Source organism: Lactuca virosa, chromosome 2 (assembly GCF_052849685.1).
Source record: "Lactuca virosa cultivar CGN04683 chromosome 2, Lactuca_virosa_CGN04683_v6, whole genome shotgun sequence".
In the NCBI taxonomy this organism is placed as follows: domain Eukaryota; kingdom Viridiplantae; phylum Streptophyta; class Magnoliopsida; order Asterales; family Asteraceae; genus Lactuca; species Lactuca virosa.
Window position 1 is genome coordinate 92,269,209 of NC_136427.1, and position 20,596 is coordinate 92,289,804.

At 40.1% G+C, this 20,596-nt stretch overlaps 1 protein-coding gene across 2 annotated transcripts; it reads right to left on the reverse strand.

Annotated features, from left to right (window-relative positions):
- Positions 1–16,568: 16,568 nt before the first annotated feature.
- On the reverse strand, positions 16,569–20,475 carry LOC145159285 (disease resistance protein At4g27190-like). 2 transcript variants are annotated; one of them, XR_013737601.1, is made up of 3 exons: positions 17,467–20,474; positions 17,293–17,384; positions 16,569–17,094 (listed from the first exon to the last, which is right to left on the reverse strand). XR_013737601.1 is itself a non-coding variant. In XM_079078222.1 (3 exons), exons 1-2 carry the CDS (start codon positions 20,341–20,343, stop codon positions 17,349–17,351), a joined length of 2,913 nt encoding a protein of 970 aa, XP_078934348.1. In that variant the 5' UTR covers positions 20,344–20,475; the 3' UTR covers positions 16,569–17,094; positions 17,315–17,348. The 2 variants fall into 2 exon arrangements, 1 of the variants encoding a protein (XP_078934348.1); XM_079078222.1 differs by having other exon boundaries at positions 17,315–17,384; positions 17,467–20,475.
- Between the last annotated feature and the right edge of the window lie 121 nt (positions 20,476–20,596).

Consider the following 20,596-nt stretch of genomic DNA (forward strand, 5'->3'; position numbering starts at 1 on the left):
GAACCAACCAACCGAAAAGTGTCAGATTGCAAGGCGAATCTGATCATTCTCATGGCCTTCACGTTACATAGCAATTTGTCTTTCTTATCCTGTGGCATCTTATCCACATCCGCCACCAGCTTATTATATTCCTTTTGAGACTTAACTGTCGTGTTCGTTCTTGAGTGAACAAACGGCCCAAGTGTGATAGCTTCCCAGATGAGATAGCCATTGTCTTCAGATCCAACCACGTAATCTTCAAAGTGATGCGCCCATACTTCATAGTCTTGAGTGTAGAGAATGGGTATCCGGGTTGTAGATCCAATGTTGTTTGAGATGTTGATGGGATTTGTTTGCGAATCTTCGTGAGACATGGTGAGCTGCTAGAATCAAACCTGTAAACTTGAGATTAGGGTTTTATCAGAAACAGAGTTGTCGTCGATACAAAGAAGACGACTTCTATTTATACGATAAAAGCGGAAACCCTAAATAATTCTGAATACAAAAGGAATGTGTATTGATCACACAGTCTCCTGCTCTGATACCAATAGTTAGAACAAAGTTCTATTAGGATCGTTAGATTCTATGCAAGCAAACAATTAAGAACGTAATCAAGAACACAAGAATGGCTTTGAATATGTCGAATGATTAAAACTTCAACACCTCAGAAGAGCTCGATTAAGAACTTCGACTGTAGAGTTGTTTTAGGGTTACAAAACAATGAACGTAATAATCAACCCCGTCTAATGCATACATGCATGCGTATTTATAGTATAACCCTATCAGATAATCACGGATGGACAGGCCCAATACGGATACAAAACATAAAGCCCAAGACGTACCACAATTAGACTCAACACAAGGAGTGAATGGAATGAAAGGAAAGGGGTCTACCCTTTATATAAAGGTGAGTGAGCTGCCAAGAGGTGGGTGTGCGGCCGCACACCCATGTGTACGGCCGTACACTCCTTCTAAAGGTGTATATGGCCCGGTTTTTTCACTATACGACTTGCTGACTCATTCCTAACCTCAACCTTGGTTATACTCAAGCTTAGAACGCTTAAATTAACCCTTAAACAACACAAGAAGTTAACAGAACAAGTTTAACATTGATAGAATTGACCAGGTGTACAAGATAGAAGTTCCGGTTTGTCACACCGGAGGAACTCAAGATGTTGATCGTTGCTCTGAAACAATCCATTTTGTCAACTGCTATGTTCAATTCGTTTGAAGTTCCGATGTCTTGGTTCCACAGCAACATACAACAAGACATTACAGACAGTTACATTCAATCTGGTGAATGACAAGAAATTCCGTCTGTCCAATAAGCTTTTTGCTTAGATTCTCGAAATCCCTAATTCTCCACCTTTCTATAAGGTCACTAATGAACAGGTGATTCACATATTCAATGAGATGGGTTATCAACCCTCTCTTACCAAGATTAGCGAGTTCAAGAAATCAGGCCTTCCTTGTATCTGGAATTTTCTCTTTGGAATTTATCTTCGATGTCTGACTATTCGAAGTGTTGGTTTGGATAAAGGAAGATTGGAGGTGTATGCTATGGTTGCTGGCGTATATTATGACATGCATGTGAGAAGGAAGGTATTCAGGTGTCTGTTGATGATGAACAAAAGGCTGAGTTTGCAAAGTATCACTACCCAAAGGCTATTGAAGATGATGAGGAGGAATTTCCTAACATTGCAAGAATTCCAGATGCAATACCTAAAAAAGTAGATCCTTCGAATCCTGTGGTGATGGCGTATTTACAGATTATCAATCCTTCTGTTGAGACTGGGATGTTGCTTGAGAAACCTAATGAGGGGCCTGCAAAGAAATTAAGAGGTTCCACGAAAGATGGGAAGCATGCTCCTTTGAAACTCACTTCTGCTGACAAACAACACAAGAATTCTGAAATGAATGTGGGTCCAGAAGAAAAAGTTTCAAAGAAACAAGAGAAGATAGTTTTTGATAAAGTTGTTGTTCCTTCGAAGGAAGTTATGCCTTCGAAATCTAGAGTCTTAAAACGACTAAAGAAAATGGCTCATCGATCAAGTAATTCTCATGATGAATCATCAAGTTTTTCACAATCTGTGGTTCGAAAGGCTCAGTTAAATCGGAAAGGTGTTCTTGTTCGAGAAATTCCTACACCTGATTCACCTAAGTCAAACAAAAGAGGACCAGAAGGTATGGCGAAACATATTTCTGAGAAGCGCAAAAAGCAATGAAAGTTGATTATTTATGATGATTCAGTAGAAGATGAGATTGTTCCTGAATCTCCAATGGGAAATGTATCACCCAAGAAGAAATCTTCTGTCAAACCGATTGTCGAGGAGATAGGAATTCCAAGTAGCTCTGTGAAAACTTCTACAGTGTACACAACTACTATTCTTCGTGGTGCAACAGTCATATCGACTCCTATGCAGACTTCGGTCATACCACCTGAAGTTTCGTTAACCAAGTCATCTAATGAGGAGGTTCGAACTTCAGGCATCCTTGCACACGTATCTGATGTGGTTGCAAATGTCTACACGGGTGAAGGAGTGTCAAATAATGAAATCCCAACTTCTGCTGCTAAAGGTACTTCGCAAATTATTGTTTCTTCCTCTTTCCAAACCTCTATCATACCCACCAATACTTCTCTACCACCATTTTTCACAATTGTTTCTACACGTATCTGATGTGGTTGCATTTGTAGACGTTTTGGAGTGTATTAAGTTATAAAAATGAAATCGTGGCCCCTTCCTTCCATCCATGCATGAGATATGGAACATGAGAATGAGTAAATAGTTTTATTTTAAATTTGAGCTCTCTTTAGACATGCAAAGGAATGAAGATGGAGACTTTATGATTTAAAATGCTCATTAGGATCAGATATAAGCTTTGAGTGAAAGGTCCTAATGTATTAAGTGATTAATACGAAGATTGGAAAAAGTCGTTCTATGTGGGGGTTAATCTGGGCTACGGCCAGCGTAACCTGGGTTTCACCCGTTTTATAGTTAAGGTGGTACTTCATGCATAGAGCTAGTTGTACGCCACACGTATGTCAACAGAAGGTTGACTATTGACTTTTGGACTAATTTAAGTTTTGGTGAATTATGAGCGGTTGAGGATATGGAGTATCATCCCAAAATTTAATACCAAAAATTTCGTTTTGATTAATTAAAAACCGCTTAATAAATCTTGCTATATCATTTAACAACATTCTTAATAAACAATTATCAGAGTTTTAAATCCCAAAGATCATCTAGTGCGGAAAACATGGTGTGATGCGCTGCGATCGCCCCGAGCTCCTTCCATGGAAAAACATTAGTATATGAAACAAATAGCTGAAAACCGTAAGCACGAAGCTTAGTGAGTTCCCCAGATACCACATACCATACATATCAACTGATCCATACATGCCATACGTAACCATGAGCCATACATAACAAACGTATCCATAAGCAAGTAGGGTGTTATGTGCCAAACATAGTCTTTTTGTATTGTCACGGGCCGCACGTGGTCTTTCTTGTCAAGCCTGGGGCCACTCCATGGGTCTTACAGACAAGTGCTAAGGGCCACCCCCTGGTCTTCCATGCAAGCATCACAAAGACAACTATACATACTACTCTACTAGCCTACTCAGCATACAGTGTGCTAGGAGCCTCCTCCTGGTCTTTCATTCATAAAAGCATACAGTGTTCCAGGAGCCACCTCCTGGTCTTTGATACATGTTGCCTAGGGCTAACCCCCGGGTCTTCCTACCATACATAATAACATATTGTGTGCCAGGAGTCTCCTCCTGAAGAGATCTAACAAACTAGAAGTCAAGGAAGGAAATTGATTACCACAATGAGCAGCAAATGGATTGAATCTTCTGGATCTACTCCTTCCTTCTTGAACCTCCAACCTTCTTCTTGTTCCTCCAATCTTCAAGAATGCTCCAAAACTCTCAAAATGACTCACAACTCAATGGAGGCTCTAGGGTTTTCGTTCTGGACTTGAGAGAGTATCAAGGGGGCTGGTGAAGGCTATAATGTTCCTTAAATAGGGTACAAGGCCCACATTTAAGGTTTTCCCCAAACCTGGCCAACTCGCCGAGTCAGTCTTCTGAATCGTCGAGTAGGTCACTAAACCCACGACTAAATCGCGCTCCTACTCGTCGAGTCACCCATCTACTCGACGAGTCACTTCCTTATTTGAGGTTTTATTCTCTTTTCTGACCTTGTAAATTCAGGGTGTTACAACTCTCCCCCACTTAAACTAGACTTCGTCCTCGAAGTCCGCCACGATCCACTACTTTACCATCCACTTACCACTAGGTACACACTTCGTCTATCCGATCCAATCCTTGAAAATGTCACCCTCAGAATAATCCGATCACTACTACCTTCGAGTACAACAGCTTTACCCAACCGGTAGCCCTACCGGTACTCCTAGTGCACTTACACTGATACACAAGGGGTTCACCCCTTTTCCTTGCACTGACATTGGCCTTCCAAGGCAACTTCCTATAAACAACAGTCTTTCTAATCCCCATCAGGAACAAATATTCTGCTGAAACCACAATTCTGGCCACTCCCGGTGCCGGCCATCACACCAGTACTCACGAAATAACCCCTCACACGATGCTCCAATACTGTAAACTCCACCCAGCGCGTGAATCCAAACCATCATTCAAGTAGCAGATTCATCCTTGTAACGGTTAGACTCATACGAGAGCTCCGCTACAGGGTCAAACCCATTACTCCGAGATTATTCAATCCGCCTGCAAGTGCCTTAGTGACTTCGTTTGGTGAGCTAATTCGCGCACAAGGTTCCTCACAGTACTTCCTTCGATCCGAGCATCCTTCTGTTTCCCAACTACTATTCGGATGAACTGATACTACCTTGCTCGGCAACTGATCTGACATCAATTGGATAACCGGACTCCCACCGGCTACTAACTCCAAGCACAATCTCATAGTCACTTCCAACGACCTCCGAAGAACTTCAGCTATCGAGACCCCTCGATCCACACCCTTACTCACGGCTCCAACATTCCTACTGACCTTCCCGATCGTACTGTCTGACTACTCATTGCCAGCGAATCTACTACTAAATGTGAATGCTACCAAAACCATTGTAGTCTTACATCACTCCTGGTCTCCAATGACCTACCGCCTTCCGAATCCAATCATAATGTGGCCTACTCACATCCGAGCGGCTGCCCCGCCCTATCTTAAACTATCTGAAAAACCTTGCCAGCGAATCACGCATCTGATACATTCATACTGTCGAATAGAGACCGAGGAATGCTACAAGCCACCCCGCAGTTTTGCGCCTCCATGTTAACTGACCACTAGTGGATGCCATGGGCCACCCCGTAATCTTATTATACTTGTTCTGCCAACTAGTGAATGCTACGGGCCACCCCTATAGTCTTACAACACTTCTGCGCTACCAGCCAACTAATGCCACGGGCCACCCTACAGTCTGACCACACTTGTACACTATCTGCCGACTAATGCTACGGGCCACCCCGCAGTCTTACTATACTAATGCTACATGCCACACCGCAGTCTAAATATACTAACATACGAATGCTACGGGCCACACCGCAGTCTTACAAGGCCCTTACTCTATCTGCTAACTAGTGAACGTTGCGGGTCACCCCATAGTCTTACAACACTCCTACGTTATCTGCTAACCATTGCTACGGGCCACCCCACAGTCTTACCATACTCCTAATACTATCTGACCACTGGTGAATGCTACGGCTATTCGGTAGTCTGACAACACCTTCCACACCGACTGGTTGCTGGTGGATGCTACGGCTAACCCGTAGTCTTACAACAACTTCCACACTGACTCGACCGCTACCCATGGTCTTGCGCTCATTACTAATCCGTACATACCCATAATCGAGCATAGAAGTACAATCTAGTACCCCAAGCTGTACTCATGTCCTAACTGAAACTCCCAACTGATTCTTCTGAAACCTGCTATTAGACATCCCGAGAATGCGATCTCACAATTGACAAGTTTTCCGAACTTCCAATTCACACTATCCTCAATAAATACGTCCTCCTAGGCCGTCTTTCTCCCTGACAGGAGAGCGAAACTTATCCCAGTTTCAAAACCGCTTCTGCTCCTATAACATGATTGTTTCTCCCCCACTTAGCTTCGGCTAAGTCTTTACGGCACACAAAAATCTGAGGATTTCCATTCCTTCCTCCCTTACCCAAAAAGGCATGATAACTACCATCGCCTTAATATAACTAGCAATCCATCACTAGCCCACCCCAAATACCGAATACTGGATGAACACTTCCTGCATCCCCGATACTGATAATCCTATGAGCTCAACTATCCTCCTTAAGGTACGAATAACTAATGCTTAGAGCAACCTCTTCAGTGATAGACCACTTCCCTTGATGCTTCCAAAAGCTATCCCAAACACCAAGACTAGAACCACCGAACCCTGATGATGGTGGATGCCTACTCCATGGACCCTGCCCACCGACCTCCACATAATGCTCCTGAACCGTTTTCGGCCGTAACCGAGATAATACTGGACACTTCGAACCCGAAGTGCAAGATGACCCTACACTAGCTACTAATATTTTCTGGTATGCAATTGGCATATGACAATTCTGAAAATACAATCCAAATACAAGCAGAGAGACAACTCATACATACTATCACCCGAGACCGAGGTAAGAACAATCCTAATACATATAGAATCGAAAATAGCCATTTATACATACCTGCAACATTCCATGCTGTAATTCAGATCTCCATCATCCGTCACTACAAGGCCCTACCCTCTCGCCCACCCGCAATCCTCAAAGTCGTCAGGGCAGACACACTCCCTGATCCTCCCCTCATCGTCGGGCAGTCGGCCTTCTTGTGGCCCACCTGATTGCAGTGAAAACATAATGGGCTTGCCCCCTTGTGGGCAGTCCCTGCTGACGTTACCATCACTGCCACACTTGTAGCAGCCTGAACCCATGGAACGACAAACTCCCTCGTGCAGTTTCCCGCACGTGTTGCACTGACTTCGGCCCTGCCGGCCTACTAATCGCTGATCTGAAGTCTTGGGTCTCTTCCCGGGACCCTCCAAAGTATACATCTGATCCGACCTCCTCTTTGCAATGTGCTCTAAATAAATCTCCCTTTCCCACGCCGTGGCAATCATGGAGTCCAGGGTCGGGCATGCTGAGAAGCTGACATGCTCCCGAATATCAGCTCTCAACATTTCATGATAGCGGGTCCTCTGCATCTCATCATCCCCTGCATACTGAGGCACCAATAAGGCCCTCTCCCGAAACTTGGCGGTAATCTCCGCCACCGACTCCGTCATCTGTCTCATGTCTAGGAACTCCCTGGCCAGCTACTGAAGCTCCGCAGCCGGCGCAAACTCCGCCCTAAACCTGGTCACAAAGTCTGACCGGTCATAGCCTCAATGGCTGAGGCTGCCAAGGAATCACAAACTGACTCCTACCAGTCTCTAGCTCTGTCCCTCAAGCATCCTGCAGCAAATCGAACCTTCGACCCCTCAGGACAGAAGCTCGTCAACTGTGCAGACTCAATATCTGCAATCCATCTCCTGGCAACAATGGGGTCCTTCACCCCGTGGAAGTCTGGCGCGCCACTCCCCCTAAAATCCTTGAAGGACAGTGTGTGCGATCCTGACTGGCTGGACGCCATATCACTCCGGAATGCTCTGAGGCGATCCTCCATCACCTCAATAATCCCTTCCTTGATCGAACCGAAAATCACCGGGGTCGACTCAAGGATACCTATCGTGATCTGAGATGCAATGAACTCGCGTAATCCCTTATCCACTGGCTCGTAACCTGAACCCAAACCTGATCCTGAACCGCATCCTGATCCTCCCGCTCCGTGTCGCGTAATCATCATCATTCGGAAACGGAACACATAATTGTTAGGGTCGTACGTAACCTCAGAAGGTCTCACATACTACAAGTTTGTTGGTTCTATCTTGGCCCTCCTTGACTCGAGTACGGATCCTCTGCTTTCAGTAGTACGGGCCCATACTACCTTCCACATCTATCCGTCCTTTCCTCAAGGATTGCTTCGACATTACCAAGTCCCTTCTACTACTGCTGCTCTCTGCTACTCTCCTCCTAGGCTTACCCTAGGGAAATCTACAATCCCAAACCCAGTCCTCAGCTGCTGAAAGACTCTTAATGATGCCAATTAACCACTACATGAATACCACCACATGTGACGAGGCTCGGATAATCATTCGAGTAAAGGACTCACCCCTACAACGGTTAGACTCAGATAAGAGCTGCGCAATAGGGTCAAGTCCAGCACTCTGAGATTATTCAACCCTGATCACATGTGACTTAACACATTCATCTAGTAGCTAACTCCCATTACTTAAAGTTCCACAAAGCACAAAGCAAGCAGCATTTAGGCAAACGGAAAATTTAACCAAACAAGCTGTTCTATCCTCTTGTTAGGGATCTACACTAGCATGCAATTCAAGGGCTCATACAATCAGGCATAACCTAAACAGGCCATCCTACTACTGGCTGATCAGTTCTAGCATTCAATTCTACAAGTTCACATAAACATACAAAGGCATCTCTCCTAGATCCTTAGCCATAATCTAGCATACAAATCACATAATCATATCATATCACATATCAAACATGTATTGGTATTTTGGGAACCACTTACTTGAGCTCGGTCGATTGCACGCATCACACACCTTGTTCTATTCAAAGTTCTTTTCTCTTTTCAAATACTTTTCAAGTTCCTTTTGAAAATTTCCATATCAGGTCCTCAGTTTGAGTCCAGACACACTCGAGAATGTGCCCGAATCCCTCAAACCAAGGCTCTGATACTAACTTGTAACATCCCAAAATTTAAGACCAAAAATTTCGTTTTGATTAATTAAAAACCGCTTAATAAATCTTGCTCAATCATTTAACAACATTCTTAATAAACAATTATCAGAGTTTTAAATCCTAAAGATCATCTAGTACGGAAAACATGGTGTGATGCGCTGCGATCGCCCCGAGCTCCTTCCTTGGAAAAACATTAGTACCTGAAACAAATAGCTGAAACCCGTAAGCACGAAGCTTAGTGAGTTCCCCAGATACCACATACCATACAAATCAACTGATCCATACATGCCACATGTAACCATGAGCCATACATAACAAACGTATCCATAATCAAGTAGGGTGCTATGTGCCAAATATACTCTTGTTGTATTGCCACGGGCCGCACGTGGTCTTTCTTGTCAAGCCTGAGGCCACTCCCTGGGTCTTACAGACAAGTTCCAAGGGCCACCCCCTGGTCTTCCATGCAAGCATCACAAAGACAACTATACATACTACTCTACTAGGCTACTCAGCATACAGTGTGCCAGGAGCCACCACCTGGTCTTTCATTCATAAAAGCATACAGTGTGCCAGGAGCCACCTCCTGGTCTTTCATACATGTTGCCTAGGGCTAACCCCCGGGTCTTCCTACCATACACAATAACATACTATGTGCCAGGAGCCTCCTCCTGGTCTTTCATGCATAATGCCAAGGGCTAACCTCCGGGTCTTCCTACCATACATAAACTAAATGGGTCGGCATTATGGTCGTAGACCCATACAAACAGTGAGGAGACTCACCTCACACTGCCGAAGATTCGTTGAACACTTCTGACTGCTAACCGACACTTATGAACTGCTGACCCTTCGGCTTCCCGAACTATCAATACCCAAAACAACATTTAGACCATAATAATCCAAAATTCAACCATGGTCAAACTTGGTCAAAGTCAACATCCAGTTGACTTGACTCGCCGAGTTGGTCCACTAAGTCGTCGAGTCCATGTTACTCCAACCCCATACAACCCCGAATCTACTCGTCGAGTCTAGCAATAACTCGACGGTTTTTCCTTCAACCACACAATCGGGACCAACTTCATCCGACTCGCCGAGTTCATCCTTGAACTCGTCGAGTTCATCATCCACATATGAATGTGTCTAGTCTGTGACTTGCCGAGTTGTATGAACAACTCGTCAAGTCCATCTTCATAAACTAAGGAGATTGCCTTAGACTTGCCGAGTTCTTCCTTGAACTGGTCGAGTACGATGAACTTCATGACCATTATGGACTCGGACTGGCTGAGTCCCTAACCATTCAACTCATACCCTTTTACAGAAGGGTTTTGGGGCAATAACTGGCCTGACTCAACGAGTCCTACAAGTTACTCGCCGAGTCCCTCTATGTCCAACTCTATTCAGACGATTTCAGTCAAGCACAAGGCATCCAAGACCCAGATCTAGCCTCCTAGGGTCGAAATAACACGCAAAGCTAATACCTTTGCGTCCATGCATGGCCCTTTTTGCTCAAAAGGCCATAACAACCTCTTGAACTTTGCATGGGGAGTTCTATTGGCATAAAGCTTCCACCTTTATGCCTTAACTACTCCAAATACTCCCAGATCTAAAAGGATCTAGCTTGGGGACGTCTAAATCCCACAAGAAATCATTCTTGGTCCATAAACTTCATAAAAAGGGACATAAAGAGATCTAACAAACTAGAAGTCAAGGAAGGAACTTGATTACCACAATGAGCAGCAAATGGAGTGAATCTTCTGGATCTACTCCTTCCTCCTTGAACCTCCAACCTTCTTCTTGTTCCTCCAAGCTTCAAGAATGCTCCAAAACTCTCAAAATGACTCACAACTCAAGGGAGGCTCTAGGGTTTTCGTTCTGGACTTGAGAGAGTATCAAGGGGGCTGGTGAAGGCCATAATGTTCCTTAAATAGGGTACAAGGCCCGCATTTAGGGTTTTCCCCAAACCTGGCCAACTCGCCGAGTAAGTTTTTCTGACTCAGCGAGTAGGTCACTAAACCCGCGACCAAATCGCGCTCCTACTCGTCGAGTTGCCCATCTACTCGACGAGTCACTTCCTTATTTGAGGTTTTCTTCTCTTTCCAACCTTTTAAATTCAGGGTGTTACATATAGAAGGGAAAAATGGTCTTTTTCCCAAATTAGGATTTTACTGTATTGCCTATGTCATAGTATGTATGCATGCTGACCACTTGGGTCTTACTTGATTGTTGCTATTATATGCTATTCATAGTTGATGATAACTCCGAGGTATGTTGTTAGCCCACTAATACTATTGATACTCTCTAGGGTTGCTGATAACCCACTAGGCGTGTTGTTATCACATTGAGACTGTTGATAGTTTCTAGGGTTGCTGATAACTCACCGCACATGCTGTTAACTCGTTGGGATTGCTGCTAACCCATATTTTTTTATTTATGTTATGTTGTATTTTATATTTGGGAACTCACTAAGCCTTGTGCTTACAGTTGTTGATTAAATGTGTTTGAGGTACTTCAGATAATCATCGGAAAGAGAAGGATCGATTGTACACATTCGCCTACAGTATTGTGTTTCCACATATTTTGACACTCTCATATTTTTGGGATGACCGTATTTGACACTTATGTTTTCTTGATGTGGGTTCTATGAAGCATATTATTAAAAATGAAAAAAAAATTGGTTTCAAAATGGGACGTTACAATTGTGTTTCTGAATTTAGTAGACTGAGTGATTAAATGTTAGTACTTTTTTGTTGTCGTGTATTTTGTCTCATGTTGAGTAGCGCAAGTAGGATACAAGTGTCAATCATTCCGATATGTCAGGTGATTGATCGATCTATTAGTAACTTTACTACAAATGTCTCCTCACATGATTTGTCCTATGTTTATATATATATATATATATATATATATATATATATATATATATATATATATATATATATATATATATATATATATATATATATATATATATATGAGCTTTCCACATGTAATTCTTTATCACTTCACCTTTGTAATATCAAATCTAGAATCATTCACTCAATCATTTCTCTAACATTCTTCTTGTTCTTGTTCATTGTTCATAGTTTATTTTATTATCTTCAGCATTTTGTTGATTTATCATCTTCAAGGCTTTATTGGTTCTTCCAGACTTGATTGTGATATTTCTTAGCAACCATTGCTGTTTTTATCTCAAGGTTTGTGTTTTCAAACTTGTCCGCGTAATCCTTCTCATGACAATTGGTATCATAGCCTAAGTGGTTGTCTTTTGAATCCATAAGATCATATTATAGTTGGTTGAGATTACCATAGTATCTTAAGCATTTATGTGTCTAAGATAAAAGTACTTTTATATACCACTTCTACTCTAATATTCAAAGAACAATGGCTACTCCTAATCAAGCTCAATAAATGTATCTAATGCATATCGCAAATGGCATGGGTTACCCTACCAAAGTCCCACTGCTAATTGTTGAAGAATATGACCACTAGAAAGTTAGAATGAAAAGGTTCTTTGTGGCTTAAGAAAAAGGTCAAGAAGAAAATGGGCGAGAGAAACTTAGATTTGCACCTATAATAGCCAACGACATTGAGAAGCTCCATGCTAATCAAGTAGGTTCTTTGTGGCTTAAGAAAAAGGTCAAGAAGAAAATGGGCGAGAGAAACTTAGATTTGCACCTATAATAGCCAACGACATTGAGAAGCTCCATGCTAATCAAGTAGTCCTTTCCGAAATGGTGTTTGGTGTCCCACCATCTCTCTTTGAGCACATCAAGTTGCACAAATCAGCCAAGGAGATATGGGACACACTTCAAATCCGGTTTGAAGGCTCAGAAAACATGAAAGACATGCGTCTAACCTTTGTGGTGAATGAATTTGATACATTCACTACAATTCATGGTGAATCTTTTGCCTTAGCATCTAATCAGTACAGAATCATGGTGAACAACATGACTACATGTGGAATGGTACAATCTCCTCTTAAGTACAACTTAAAGTTCATCAATAGTCTCGGAAAAGGATGGGACATTCTCAAGTATTATCTTCACAACAATGGATCTATGAAGAAACTCAAGCTCTATCAATTGTTTGACGAATTGCGTATTCATGAGTCCAATGTCGCTTAAACCTTAAGAGAACTCTCAGGCGGTCCTCTTGCTCTCATTAGTGTAGCCAATCCACTTCTTTCGAACCTTGTTGTCTCAGATCCGTTCTGAGTTGTCCCACATGTTCAACTTCTTCCACATGCACAACCTATTCCACCTACTCAACCTGTTTCGAATTTCCAGTTTAAAGAAAACTTTGATCCAGATTTTGTTGATGCCGAACTTCATTTCCAACAAGAGTTTGCTCTGTTATCCATGAAGTACAGGTGACCATGGAATAACAACCAAAAACCTCCTCCAAGAAAATTCCAAGCTCCTCACCAAAACAATCCTCAACCTTATCCCAAACCTACTAAAAATACACATTCTTATCGACTAAACCTTATGAATTAAACTCTGAAACCTCATCAGACTCCAACTTCAGTTAAACCTAGAATCATATGTCATAAATATGGTCTCGGAAACAACTATGCAAAGGATTGTCTAGCTGATGTCCCACATAAATCAAAGGTGAGAGACTCTACTTACTGTACTCATCGATCATAAGAGCTAGTAGAGAGTGAGAAAGCTTTTGTTACCACAGTTTCTCAGAATGTGGATGGTTATTGGTCATCTGGGGATGAGGGGAAGGGAATTGTAGGAGGAACATGTGTTTTATGGCTAGGAAAGTGAATGATTTTGATGAAGGGTACTGGTCATCTGGTTCAGAAGATGAAGATAAGGATGTTGAGACCAACTACTGCTACATGGCAACGAACGACCCGCTAGGTAGAAGCATCATCCAACATGTAAAATCTATTATTACTAAAAAAAGGTTGATTCATATGTTTGTGATCCCTATCTAACTTACATCGAATCAGATCGGATAGTTATTCTAAAAGTCTATGAGTATGTCGTAAATATGAGTGAGAAACTGGATAGTGAATTAACAATACTTAGATTATGTTTTGAAGATCGCTAACTGAAAATAGATTTCTTTCTAGAGAACTTGTAATAGCTAAGGATGAATGTATTATCTTGAATGACAAATGTGCTATTTCAGTTAGTCAAAGAAATCTTTTGGTTAATGATAATGTGTGTCTTAATGCTAAGATTGATAGTTTGCATAATTTCATTAATATGATTAAATAGAATGGAAGGATAACTTATATTTTCCGTCATCCATGGTCCAAGTCACCTGGTTTTGTAAGTAAGTATCTGAAACCAATTGCCAATCCCTTGAAGGAACTACAAAATCTGACTTTTATGGGTGACATTCCTAACCACACTTATTCGGATACCCCTGTCTCTCCATTGTCGACCATTCAAGATCCTCCAGGAGGATATTAACCCCAGATTCCTGAGTTCAAACCAATCACTGTCACATGTCCTCATTCCACGCAAATTTCGCCTATGATATCCTTGGACCAGAATCAATCTCATAATGTTCCATGTGGCATAGTAGGAATTAGAGTTTATTTTCCGAACTCTAGACCTCCAAACAATTGTTTTCTTGAGGAAATTATTCTTAAGATATCTAGACGTGACTCTGACAAACCAATCAAAAATGATAAATCATTTTGGGCATCATTAGATAGTGATGTTGATGAAGTAATTTGGTGTGATAACGACTAATCGTCTAATTCCTCTGTTTCGAAATCTAGAGTTGTTTCAAAGTCTACCTTAGTTCTGATAAAACCTTGTTTCAACAATTCGTCTGTCGGACAATCTTCTAGGTCAACATTAGACTCCAAGGAGAAACCACAGTTGAACAAGAAGGATATTGTTCATCTGAATGTAGAGGCTAGAAAAGATTTATAAAAAGAAACTAGGTATACACAATATTCTAGGTTCCTTGAAAGGTAAAAACAAAAAGTGTCTCGGAAAGTTGTTAGTCCAACAACTAGGAATCACAACAAGCTTGCTCCTACTAAAATTCTCAAACGACCATCTATTCGTATTAGTTTGGATAATCATGACATTTTCACTAAAAGTAACGTACAATCTGTTAAAGTTGAGGCCTCACCAAAGAAAAGTGATTCTCCTCAAAAAGTATCATTTTCAGTACTCCCTGCTACCTAGGAAGGCAAGATTCTCAAACCAAAACACATTGTGGAGTCAAATGTGCCTACGAGAATAGTGAATAAGGGAAAGGACACTAAAAACTATTTTGTAAGAAACTCTTCAAAAGGTCCAATTCCGAAATATGAATGGAAAGCTAAACGGAATGTTTCTTCAAAAGGTCCAATTCGGAAATATGAACTATATTGATCATGCTTTACCTTTGCAACTTCCAGGCAAAAAAACTCAAGTTCCGGGACTTCAAAGACAAAATGTGAGCGTACTTTTAAAGAAACACGATCATGTTTTTGAGAAAAGTGTCCAAAATAACATCGTACTTCAGTAAAAGCGAAAAACGGAAATGTTCGGGTCTTCGAAGGAAAAACATGATAGCGTTTTTCAAAAGCACGATCACATTTTTTTTAAAATTGTGTTTTTTGTTGTAAGCTCGTAGATAAAGGCTCCCTATATGATCAGTTTAAATCCTAGATGTTCCCAGGCGACGAAAACCCTTTTTTTAGATAATTTTTTAGGCGATTTCTCTTTGTTTTCTGAACATCTGAAGGGTGTGCATCATCTCATCCATTTAGTTTAGTAGGATTAGTCACTTATTTCTTCTTTTTATTGTTCTAGATCATATTTTAGTCATGTCTGACTAAACCTTAGATTTCAGTTCTGCAAAGAGTAGTAGTTTTTATGTAATTAATGATTAGATCTGATTTTTAATTTATGATTATATCTACATATTTCAGTTATGATCTTAACGAATGTTTGATTTTAGTTCTTTTTATGCTAATCACTTAATTTAGGATTAAATCAATCTAGTTAATCAGTTAATGAAATCAATAATTTTTCTAATCAATTGGTAATAAGTAACAAGTAACATAATCGTTTCATTTTGGGATTTGACTCTGTTATAATATAAACTGAAAGTTTATATTTTTACGCTTCCAAACTTGTGAGAAGTATTGAATATTATTGGAATTTTACCCGGATCATAATGTTTTTTTTATATAATTTCATTAAGTGCTTGTTTAATTAAGTTAGTAAAAAGTTAGGATTAACTGAAGAGCTTGTTTTCGTTAATTAACAAGTTAAAAAAGAACTTACTCTGTGATGATTGCATGATTAGGAAAGTCGCAACAGAACTGAATTCGTTTTTTATTATTGAATTTATTATGTTTATTTCATTGCAATTTTTAGATTTAATTACAAACAAAATCCCCCTGTTTATATTTTTTGTTTTATGATTAGTATGTGTCTTATGCAAAGTGACACTGAATTTTAGGCTGTGTTCCCGAGGATTCGACTCTGTTTCCCTGTGATATCCTATAGTGCATTCGAGCAGTGATATTTTATTTGTTTAGGATGCCCACGGCAACGTTTTAATAGTTATTACATGTAATCTTGCACATTAAAGTTTTTATTTCTTAACCCTTAGGATTATGTCCATTACTAATCATAAGAACTTTGTCCGTCGTAAAACATGTTGTGATTCAACTTAATATAGTCAGATTGATTCTCTAAACTATATAAACCACATAAATATGTAATAAAAATCGAATCTTCAGTACATAAGGATCTATGAGCAATCAAACACAATCAATTAGACAACTAATAAATCCAAATCCTATAATCAAAGCATAATCAAAGTGGTTCCTCTACATCTGAGTGAAAGTAAAAGCGAAAGTAAAAGGCGATCAACCCATAATTATAACTAGAAAACAGAAAGAATTCATAATGGAATTGCTACACATTATAATAAAGCAAACCAAACGATTCCTAAGGAACTCCACTCTTTGATCTTCAAAATAATGTTCCAATGTTGATTTCCAACTTCAAATGGTTTATGGTTTTCAAAATTAATCTTTCGACTTGTGTGCTAAGATTGCCACAAATTGCACCACTTTTAGGCTTAGAGATCATGCCTTATATAGATTTTCTAAACCGATAGCAAACGTGACACTTAATTGTCTTGGACGCATCACTTTGTGGTAAGTGTCCACTTTTTAGTCGAAGTCTTAAGCCTCTACGAGTCGTGTATTTGTGCTTGGACGCATCACATACTTCTACTTTTGTCTATATCTTCACTTTGGTCCTTATCTGCTTCACTTGGCTTTTTATCTTATCAGCTATAAATTTATTTGCAGATTATCAATTCAAAGCATATTAATATCATTTATTTTGAATTCGAAATATAGCTCAAAACATTAAGAAATTGCACCAAAATATATATACTATTATAGCAATATCAGTATTTGCCTAGTTGGTATTGAGTTGTTTCATATATATACGATACAATATTAAACATATCATTAAAAAAAACTTACTATAAAATCCATTCACTAGTACCAGGTGTTTCATTGGCGATGTACTTTTTTAATCATCATTTCAGACTTCCAAATTCTATTTCTCCACTGGCCTGGAAAAGTTATTAACAGGTTAGACAGCATAACAAAACAATAATATAGTGGTATATATGTGTGGATCTACCCTTTACATACCTCATTTGCGATGATATCATTGATGGAACAATCTCTTCCTTGATCATGAAATTTGATGTTAGGTATATCATGGACTCCATGACCCCATCTCGTCATGTTTAAACAACCTTCCACCTTTATAAACTTCAAAGAAGGATATTTGATGGTAGAATGACCAGAGTAGAAGCTATCGAGTCCAGACAAACCACTCAAGCTTATCCTGGTAAGGCAAGAGAACACGATATCTGCATCAGTTTTAGTACCATCTGTTTGCTCAATTTGACCATCAGTTGTATGTTCATCACTGGCCGAAATCACTACTACAAGATTATCACAATCTTGAATCTCTATATCACTCAGATTCACAAGCCCTTGTGCTGTAGCTACTGGAATTAGATTTACCAAGGAGGGGCAACCTTTAATTTTGATTGTTTGTAGACTACCAAAGCTTATATATTGATGTGGGCAATCCCATAGAAGCTCCAAGCATTGCAGATCTACCAAGATGATTTCTTCCATTTGGGCGAAAAACTTCTCCTTTGTTTCCCTTTCACCAAAGATTTGCATTGCATCTTGATCCATAGTCTTCACCAAGCATGAAACATTGTGACAACCACGCAACGTGATAGACTTTAAATCATTAAAATTCTCTTGATACATGCCTGGTAGGATGCTATTTATATCTTCTATCGACTCCAACACTATAGACTCACTTACCTGAATCAGTTTCTTCACCGAATCAGTAAATACGTTCCCAACGCGAGCAATATACAGTACGCGTCGTATATGAGACTTCTGTATTGAAAAAACATAATGTGATCTGTCACCAATTTGAATATAAAACCCTGCTAATGTTTCCAATTCGGCAGTACCTTGGGTGAAAAAACCAGGATTATACACAAATAAATGCAGAGTTCTAAACGACTTCAACTTACTTAGTTCGACAAGACTAAGTTCAGCAATATCTCCACCACAGTTCAAAATGTACAACTCTTCCAAACAAGTGAGCCTTGATATGACACCAGATGTTATACAGGATAGAAACTCACAACACTCAAGATTCAGCATCCTTAAACTGGTCAATTGACCAATCTCTTCAGGAATCTGTTCAATTCCAGTAAATCCAAGCATTAGAATCTCAAGGTCTTTTAACTCCCCCAGTAAAGAAATTTCATTGATGCCATAGTTCGCAGTTAGATCAAGCATGCGGAGTTTTTTGAGCAGTTTCATTGATTGTGGGAGGAAGGAGAGTTGGTTATAAGACAAATCTAGAACTTTAACTTCTTTCATGCCTCGAAAGAATTCATCAGGGACAAATGAAAGTTCATTGCCTCGTATAATGAAGGTATCAAGAAGAGGGAATTGAAGGTCTTGATCAGGAAGCTCAGAAATTTTATTATACATGAGAGAGATCTTCGTGTAGCTTTCAGAAGTGTTCTTTGTTGGCTTCCATTCTCTCAAACGTTTTCCAGCATTCACCGAAAAATTGTCTTTTCCTTTAGAAGCTATTAACAATGCCACATCACGAACAACGTCATGCATTTCAACAAGTTCTATGTACTCCGTTGGCAATAACAAGAAAGATGATTTGAGAGTCTCAACTGCAATTTGAACTCTATTTCTTGCATCTTGAATGCTATCGAGATTATTAAATATCCCTAGACCCACCCCATAGCTTACCAAATCTGTAACCGGAATGGTTCCATCTTCTCTAAACAAACTACATAGTAAAAAGCACGATTTAGCTTCTTCACTTTCAAGATACTCATAACTCAGCTTCAAATGAGTAAATGCCTTCCTTATCTCAGGAGCGATATCTAGAGGGGCATGTTTTTGTAGCCGATCCAGTGTCGCCTCCCATATTGGACTGGATTTGCTTCTCAACGCTCTTCCCACAACTTGAATGATGAGCGGCAATCCACCACATTCTTGAACGACAGCTTTTGCGATTTTTTTCAAGCTAGTGTCTGTCTCTATTTTCTCACCAACCACGCGTTTAAAAAGGATCCACGATTCGTCTTCAGTCAAAGTGTTTACACAGATATTATGGTGCACATTCATTGCTTCACATACATTTTTGCTTCTTGACGTTAACAAAATCTTGCAGTTCATGTGGTTATTCCCACACGGAATGCCCACATCAGAGAGTAATAGTTCCTCCCATATATCATCTAAAACAATTAGAACCTTGTCCCCATTGATTATTCGCTTTGCTGCTACTCTGACCTGTTCTTGAATCTTTGTAGCGTCTACAGTTTTTGAGACGGTTATAAACACAACATCATCAAATAGATTCTTCACTTTTGCAACAACTTCCTTGGCTAATGTTGTTTTTCCTACACCTCCTAATCCGAAGATTCCAACGATTTGTATGCTTGCATCTGAGAGAGCTTTAATGATTTCATCCAGAGTAAACTTGTGTGTATTGATATCATCAAGATTCTTCGCTTCGTATAGGTCTATGATACTTGGAGTGGGAGCAGGGATGGAGACACAACTCTCATATGTTTTGCCATCTTCGTGGATCTGCAGAATAGTACTTGTCTTGGATGATGCCATCTTACTGTAATGACGGAGGGTGCCCAAATTGACACATAGTCGTGTGTTAAAGCATGTCTTCTTAGCATTAGCTTCTCCTTCAAGAAACTCCCCGGCCTTGGATACTTCAGCTTCAGCCTTTTCGATCCAGTTTTGTACACCATCTAAGAGACGATCTCCTTTATCTTTAGCTACATTGATTCGTTGTTGAACCATGCCCTTCATATCATTGAGCTTTTGAGCTTCATTCCTCAGCTTATCAATATTTTCAGTGCAATTCCGGACGTAGTCAATCTCCTGTTTAACTACTCCGAACACCAAATCCACGACTTTTCCAATCAAGTTATTAGCAACCTCCATTCTAGATTGTTCTTTCTTTTTTGATGGGTTGTATAGAAAAAGTAGTTCCAAATGATATTAGATTCATAAACAAGAAACGTTTATGCAAAAGAAAAAAAAAAGTATGAATGAACCGACAATTATCAATTGCGCAAAAGAAAAAAAGATTGTTTGTTTGGTATTATCATGAGGGTACTGAAAAGAGATTAGGATGACCCAAAAAGGAAGATTACTAATTATCAATTATGATCAATTGGTGAATAAAGAAGAAAGA

Coding starts and splice junctions, on each gene's coding strand:
- LOC145159285 (XM_079078222.1), bottom strand. CDS start 20,343: ATGGAGGTTGCTAATAACTTGATTGGAAAAGTCGTGGATTTGGTGTTC. Junction 17,385..17,466: donor ATGATATCATCGCAAATGAG/GTATGTAAAGGG, acceptor TAACTTTTCCAG/GCCAGTGGAGAAATAGAATT.